Genomic DNA, 7,476 nt, shown 5'->3' with positions numbered 1-7,476 from the left:
AGGTGCAGCTTATAGGTGGTGTTTAGCTCTGAAAATTGTGATGTTTTGCACTATAAGCCACATCTGATCAATTATAGCCTCACGTGATTTTACAGAGGCTTTTTGAGCTTAACATATTAATAGCAGACACCAAGCTACCTCATCTAGTGTGATATTGACCTGTGAAACTTAACACCCCTGTTAGACCACTGTGGGATGTATTCAATGTTATATTGTGTTTTTGTATGATTGGGAACAGTGGGAAGTCAATATTGTCAAGTATCAGCTGTTACTAGGAAGGCCAATCCCGGGATCGGCGGGATCCCGGGATTTAGGCCCAAAAACGTCCGGGATTCAATCCCGGGATTGGAAGCTCCAATCCCGGGGATTAAGGGATCAGCGTTGAGCGTCCTCAGGACGCTCAGACGCTGCCCGGCTCCCTCCTCCTGTCTCCCCCTGCGTAGCGTGACCTGTGACTGTGAGGTCACGCTGCGCTTTCAGCAGCCGCCGAGCCGGAAAGTACGGCGGTCTTCACCCGCCGCCTTCTCCCGGCTCACCCTGTACTCACCCGCTGCCTCCTCCCGGCTCCCCTGCACTCACCCGCCGGCTCCGCTGCACTCACCCGCCGGCTCCTCATCACCTGCTACCTGGCTGTGCAGGTACGGGTTTTTGTTATGTCTGCAGGGCGGGAGGGGCGGGGCGTGGGGGGCGGCCGGACACAGTCTAAAGCCAATCCCGGGTATCCCGGGAATCCCGGGATTGACCATTTTTCAATCCCGATACCCGGGATTGAAAAAATGGCCCGGGATTGGCTTCCCTTGCTGTTACTAACTCTGCTGAGGCACCTGTGCCGGATACTTTGGCAGCTGATACAAATCACTCTGCTTGTGTATATACAGTATATATATATATATCTGTGCCGTGATCAGAGAGGAATTGTTTCATTTGGAAACATTCATTTTTTTTTTTTTTTTTTTTGAGACCTTGTATTGAACTGCAGTGTCCAATGGTTCATTAGCAAACGTAACATCTGCAGTTCTGACTAAGGAGGATTAGAGCCAAATGGATACACCATCTAGTGTCTGAGAAAGAATACAGAACATATTAGGATACCTATATGCTTGGCTACACAGATCTCTATATTATTTCAGTATCTTGCACTATATCGATTATTGGCCCTCATTCCGAGTTGTTCGCTAAGTTTTTCGTTCGCACAACCTATCAGTAAAGTTGCGTTAATGTAGTAAATTTGCGAACATCCGCCCCCAACGTATTTTTGCTCATTCGCACGCATTATTACACAAAGTGGGCGTACGGCAAATGACATCGCAGCAATGCGAAATCCTCGCAGCAATGCGAACCCATCGCATTAACACATACTTCTTCGTAAAAATACTAAGTTGTAGTAGATTTACACATTTTTCAGTTAAAGTGCTCACTTTTGCTGAGAAACGCAGCACAATTTGTTTTTATACTATTAAGTGGACTAACACCTTCCAATTAAAAGTCCACAAGCCCTCCTCAATAACAAATCCAATTAGTGAATGATTTGAAATGTTCATGATCAATTAAGTATTTGTTTAAATACCTGAAGTGCACTTTGTAGCCATAAAAGAGCCTCCTTTTATTTACATGTTTAATATAAATATAGATGTTTGCAATGTGCTTGGTCTAATGTGTTTTCGGAATTTATTAAAGTAGAGTTTTTGTATGTGAATGAAGGTGTTTGCATGTTTATTTAGCCAATAACATGTTTTATTTGGTGTTTTAAAATAACTTACGTTAGATGTTTGAAATGTTTAAGGTAAAAAATGTTTGTTCTGCAATCTGCTGTTCCTTTATTGCATTAATAAATAATAAAGAGCCGCTGAAGTATTTAAATTTAGTAGTTTATTTTTTTTTTTTTACTGTAATAATGATAATATCCTTTATTTATTTTTTTTTGTAAAATCACAAAATTAACAAAATTTTTCAATTGCGTCCACAAGACCCAACAAGGCCTGGAGATGGAGCCTCATGTTGGAAACAATCTCCTGCAACGATGTGGGATCTCCAACGGCAACATCTGAAATTAAGAGATAACATAAACATTACTAACTTACTCACATTGCTTATTATCCAAGCAAGGCACAAAGCACACTTTAATGCAGGCAGGTCCAAACTGCATCCCTCAAGCTTGTGTGAAACTACATATACCAGCATGCGTTGACTCAGTTTTGGGGCCAGGGAATGCCAAACCTGTGTCAGGGCATGCTGGGATGTGTAGTTTCTCAACAGTTGCAGTTGCGCAGTTTGGACAGGCCTGCTTAATGGCAAAGTTGATACATCATGGCTGTTTTATGGTACAATCATTAGCCGAAAAACACACAAGCCTGCTCAGGCTTTTTTTGTTACTTATTACAGTTTTCTTGACCATGGGGTACATTTACTACTATGTGAGTTCATTTTAAGATGTAGCGTCGCCCATAGCAAACAAGCCAAAATAAGATTATTATCTTGTAGAAGTGGTTCCCCAATTGTAAAGATTAATTGTATTGGTTGTTATGGGCGACATCCCATGTTAAAGATAACTTCCATCTTCGTCACTGTTACACCATGTTGGCATTCATTCTCATCTTTTTTTTTTTTTTTTTTTAAGGGGTTTGGTCCTGCCTCATCACACTGCATATCAACATCTTCAGAAGGCCAACATATCATAGCATTCCCACACTCCCTGAAAGCTGCCCTTACTAAATAAGTGCAAACAGGTTTGACTTGAACAATTAGTCATTTTGTGAATGTAACTTTCACACCACAAATCAGTGTGTCATTAGGCTGCATAACAAAGTGAAGCATGTGATTTGTAAGTGCAAATATTAAGACTACACAGGCACAAGTGTAAAAGACCAACAACATACTAAACTCCACTCAGGTCTAACTGTTTACCAGAAAATCTAACACATATAAACCCTGTTGTCCTGGCAACCCTGGCTACCTAATGAGTGTCAACCTAGAGTGGACACACAAAACATTGCACACATACACACTGTACATATAATGACACTCACAAATATGTAAAGGCAACATGTACACTATGAAGAAAAACACAAATATTTGTCCTTGGCCCAAGAATTCAAACAGTACAACCCTGCATGTTTTGTCATTGTAAGTGTAAGTGGGTAATAATTTGTAAAAAATTTTAAAAAACTTACTTTCCACGGCAACCTGAAGACTCCCTGAACGGTCTTCAGGGGCTTCCTCTGCCCATTCACTGGGTGGGGATGTTGGCTGGATGGGGGAAGGCGGCTGGATGGGGGAAGGAGGAGGGATTGGGGAAGGAGGAGGGATTGGGGAAGGAGGCTGGATGGGGGAAGGAGGCTGGATTTGGACTGCAATTTCAGAGGGGGGGTCTGATTGAGAGGGCGAGGGGGGCGGAGAGAAAGTTAATGCAATAGAGGGTGAGGGGGGTTGAGATGGTGATGTAGAAGTTGAAGGAGAAGGGGTATGGGAAGGAGGAGAAGGGGTCCCAGAAAGAGATGGAGAGGTGTGGTGAGAAGGGGAGTGGAAAGTGGAGTGGGCCAGGGAAGCTGAGGGGGACTGGGAAGCTGATGGGGACTGGGAAGATGAGGGGGACTGGGAAGATGAGGGGGACTGGGAAGCTGAGGGGGACTGGGAAGCTGAGTGGGACTGGGAAGGGGAGGGGGACTGTGAAGGGGAGGGGGAGTGAGAAGGGGAGGGGGACTGGGAAGGGGAAGGGGGCGGAGAGTTGTGCCGTTGTTGTTGTCCTATAATGATATTATTGACAACATTTAGTTTACATGAGAAATTACATAGTAAACACTTTGAATTATCAATGTTCTGTTCCATGTAAAATTCAGTGTTTATAAAAATAGAAAAGCAAACATGTTAAGATCCTCTTCATGTTGGCCACAGCAAACCAAATGAGTCCAAACTTTTACTTTGAAGCTCATTCCTTAATCTAGTCCATTGAGTCATAGTGATTGGTCTAGGCAACATCACCAGATCACTATTCAAGGCACCTTATTATATAGCCAGCACTGATCAAGTATTTGTGTACAGTTTCCTGGCTGGTTCTTATTTCTTGAAAACATGCACTTGTTTGGTGACAGTTTGCTACAGTCAGTACTGTTTGCCCTAACCACACACACTGTCCTATTTTCCAAAAAAGGACACTCAAGGTTGCAATTAGCCTACCACTTAGTGTAAATTGTGGGTAATTCCAAGGGGATTACAGCAGGAATATAGTTTGCAATTGGCCAGAACCATGTGCACTGCAGGGGAGGCAGATATAACATGTGCAGAGAGAGTTAGATTTGGGTGGCTTATTTTATTCTGTGCTGGGTAAATACAGGCTTCTTTATTTTAACACTGCAAATTATTTTGCAGATTGAACACACCCCACCCAAATCTTACTCTCTCTGCACATGTTACATATGCTTCCCCTGCAGTGCACATGGTTTAGCCCAATTGTTCACTAAATTCCTGCTGCAATCAACTTGGAATTTCCCCCATTAGCACAATTTATGCTAATAATCTTATGTAATGTAACTTACTTCGTGTATGCATAGTTCGGATTTGCTGGCGGATCTCCGCCAACAGATCGGGAGTCCTCCTGCGGAGATCACTCCACCTCCTCTCAAGTTGTATGATTGTCCGCCTGCTGCGGACGCGAGTCCGCAGCAGGCGGCGGACCTCCGCGTAGGCCTCGCGCTTCACCCGATTGGGGATGAAGCGCCCAACGCGGCCTACGCGGCGGTCCATCACCGCAACCAGCACGCGGAGCTCCCGCCTGGTGAACGGTGCTGCACGCATCATGGCAATGGCGTTTTCCTTATTTGGGCATATATTTATAGTGTCTGTTAGCATGTGATTGGTCCAAAATCTATGTTGTCATTTCTAATAACTTTATTAATCTTTGCAATGCTGTGAAGAGCAGAGTGTTATTTCGCACGAGCGGAAATACGCATTCGCAGAAGCAAATATTTATCATAAACAAAATTTAAATAAAAACACAGACACAGAGACACAGTTTATTTAAAATTACTATACATATCTGTGTACTCACCACAGTTCGTGTGATCATTCAGCTGGACAGTCACAAAGTGGGAAACATTGAGTATCATTTGTTTGTGTGTTTGTTTACATAATCAGGATTTGAGGATATAAAACAAATAAGGACACTATTTAGCAACATTACATTATTTGGTTTTCTAACTAAACATTGTAAACTTAACGTGTTTGCGGAATTTGACGCCAACAAAAATTACCCATTCCAACACAACAAAAGCCTTACACAATCACTTTACAATATCATACAAAATGTCATCATTGTTAAAAAAACATAAGCATACTGTGTTTTAAAATTTATAAAACTAGAAAATATCAAAACACTATACCTGAAATATTCGGCAACAATCCTTGCCCTCACTTGGCTCCCCCTCCGTGTAACACTCCCCCCACCGAAATGTCGAACAACCCCTGGCTCCTCATCAGGCAATTCCTCTGCCTGAGGAAGCTCTACACTACTCCTTACCGCGATATTATGTAGTATTGCGCACAGGACCACTATTTTACTTGCCATCTCCGGCGAATACATGATGTCGCCACCAGTGCGGTGGAGCACACGAAACCGCCCTTTAAGGACACCAATTGTGCGCTCCACCAGCTGCCTAGTGGCAGTAAGCGCGGAGTTAAATGCCATCTGTGGTCCTGGCCTGGGATTACGGTAAGGAGTCATGAGCCAGGGGGTGCAAGGATATCCACGGTCTCCTGTTGGAAGAGAAGGCAAAATTTTGTAATATTAAATTTGTCAAGTTACTGTTTTTAGTAACAAATATTTGAGCAACAACTCACCCAATAACCACATGTCTGCTCGTTGACTTGATCTTAATCTCTGCCATATCCCTGATTGTCTAATGACATATGCATCATGTGAACTTCCAGTAAATTTTGCATTCAGGGAAAGGATCTGGAGGGATGGCCCACAAACAACCATTACATTCAGAGAATGAAACAGTTTCCTGTTTCTATAAATTTCTTCATTATGTCTTGGTGGCTAAATAGCAACATGTGTGCCATCCACAACCCCAATAACATGTGGGAAGCGACTACCACCTTCCTCAAATTGCCGCTTCACCACATCTAGGGCACCAACATCCAAAGGCATATCAATGAATTGCTTCACCCGCTTTAGGAAAGCCTGGCAGACACGCCGCAGGACCTTACTGAACTGGCCCTGCGACATGCCAACCAGGTCTCCCACAACATGCTGATATGAGGCTGTAGCCAAAAAATGTAACACTGCAAGGAATTGTGTCAATGGTGGTATTGCTGTAGGATACCGAATTTCAGACTCCAGATCACTCTCTATTATGGAGAGAGTGTCTAGGATTAGATGTGGTGGCAGCCTGTATCTACGCACCACCACATCATCTGGCATACCAAAAAGTAGGACACGGGTTCGGAAAATTGGTGGCCTAGCACGCCTCCGTTGCCTTGGTTGATGAGGAGCCGGCTGTGGTTGTGGGGCTGGCGGTTGGGGTGGGAGTGCTGGCGTGGGTTGGGGAGGTAGGGCTTCTGCAGCAATAAATATTGACATAACACACTTTTTTTAAAAAGAAAAAAAACGAGGTGAAAAATACAAAAACAACTTCTAAAAAATATTCAAACAATAAATGTTGTAAAAAATGTTGGGGAAACTTACTGCAGGAGCGTACATTTTTTCTGTGTGGAATTCATGGCCAAAATGTGAAATTAATAAAAAGAAAAATTTTAAAAATATGTTATTTTAAAAAAAAAAAAAAAACCATTTCTGAGCATCAAATACATCACAAACACCAATTAAAAAAACAAACAAAAATAAATAAAACATTTAGTAGCTAGTCCAGGAAACACAAACACTACTTTGCAGATCAATCCTGGGAAACAAAAATTCTATTTTAGACAAAATGGAAAACAAACAGAATCACCACACTTTTAAGAAACACAAACAGCAAACCAAAACACAGGCCAAGGGCACTTACCTGCTCCAAAAAAAAGAAAGACTTGGTGTTCAGTAGCACACCCAGAAAATAAATGAAACCAGGGATATTTCTCCCAAAAGCAAACACCTACAAGAGAACACAAATGACAGTCAAAAAACAGCATACAGACCATTATAACTAAACAGGCACCAACACAGGCCAAGGGCACTTACCTGCTCCAAAAAAAAGAAAGACTTGGTGTTCAGTAGCACACCCAGAAAATAAATGAAACCAGGGATATTTCTCCCAAAAGCAAACACCTACAAGAGAACACAAATGACAGTCAAAAAACAGCATACAGACCATTATAACTAAACAGGCACCAACACAGGCCAAGGGCACTTACCTGCTCCAAAAAAAAGAAAGACTTGGTGTTCAGTAGCACACCCAGAAAATAAATGAAACCAGGGATATTTCTCCCAAAAGCAAACACCTACAAGAGAACACAAATGACAGTCAAAAAACAGCATACAGA

The 7,476-nt window shown here is 42.5% G+C and overlaps 1 protein-coding gene across 2 annotated transcripts; it reads right to left on the bottom strand.

Moving 5' to 3' along the window:
* Nucleotides 1-1,958: 1,958 nt before the first annotated feature.
* On the bottom strand, nucleotides 1,959-6,700 carry LOC135050516 (putative nuclease HARBI1). 2 transcript variants are annotated; one of them, XR_010241642.1, is made up of 5 exons: nucleotides 5,833-6,018; nucleotides 5,376-5,748; nucleotides 5,045-5,066; nucleotides 3,171-3,743; nucleotides 1,959-2,044 (listed from the first exon to the last, which is right to left on the bottom strand). XR_010241642.1 is itself a non-coding variant. In XM_063956993.1 (5 exons), the coding sequence occupies exons 1-4, from the start codon at nucleotides 6,695-6,697 to the stop codon at nucleotides 5,063-5,065; spliced, it is 507 nt and encodes a 168-aa protein (XP_063813063.1). In that variant the 5' UTR covers nucleotides 6,698-6,700; the 3' UTR covers nucleotides 3,372-3,743; nucleotides 5,045-5,062. The 2 variants fall into 2 exon arrangements, 1 of the variants encoding a protein (XP_063813063.1); XM_063956993.1 differs by lacking the exon at nucleotides 1,959-2,044 and adding an exon at nucleotides 6,683-6,700 and having other exon boundaries at nucleotides 3,372-3,743; nucleotides 5,833-5,947.
* Between the last annotated feature and the right edge of the window lie 776 nt (nucleotides 6,701-7,476).

Source organism: Pseudophryne corroboree, chromosome 2 (assembly GCF_028390025.1).
Source record: "Pseudophryne corroboree isolate aPseCor3 chromosome 2, aPseCor3.hap2, whole genome shotgun sequence".
Taxonomy (NCBI): Eukaryota; Metazoa; Chordata; class Amphibia; order Anura; family Myobatrachidae; genus Pseudophryne; species Pseudophryne corroboree.
Note: the sequence above shows the minus strand (reverse complement) of the source record. Positions and strands in the feature narration are given on the sequence as shown.

What these genes read in the sequence shown, in the direction of transcription:
- LOC135050516 (XM_063956993.1), bottom strand. An exon ending in AGCAGACATGTGGTTATTGG is followed by an intron (nt 5,749 to 5,832) that starts GTGAGTTGTTGC and finishes CTCTTCCAACAG; the next exon opens with GAGACCGTGGATATCCTTGC.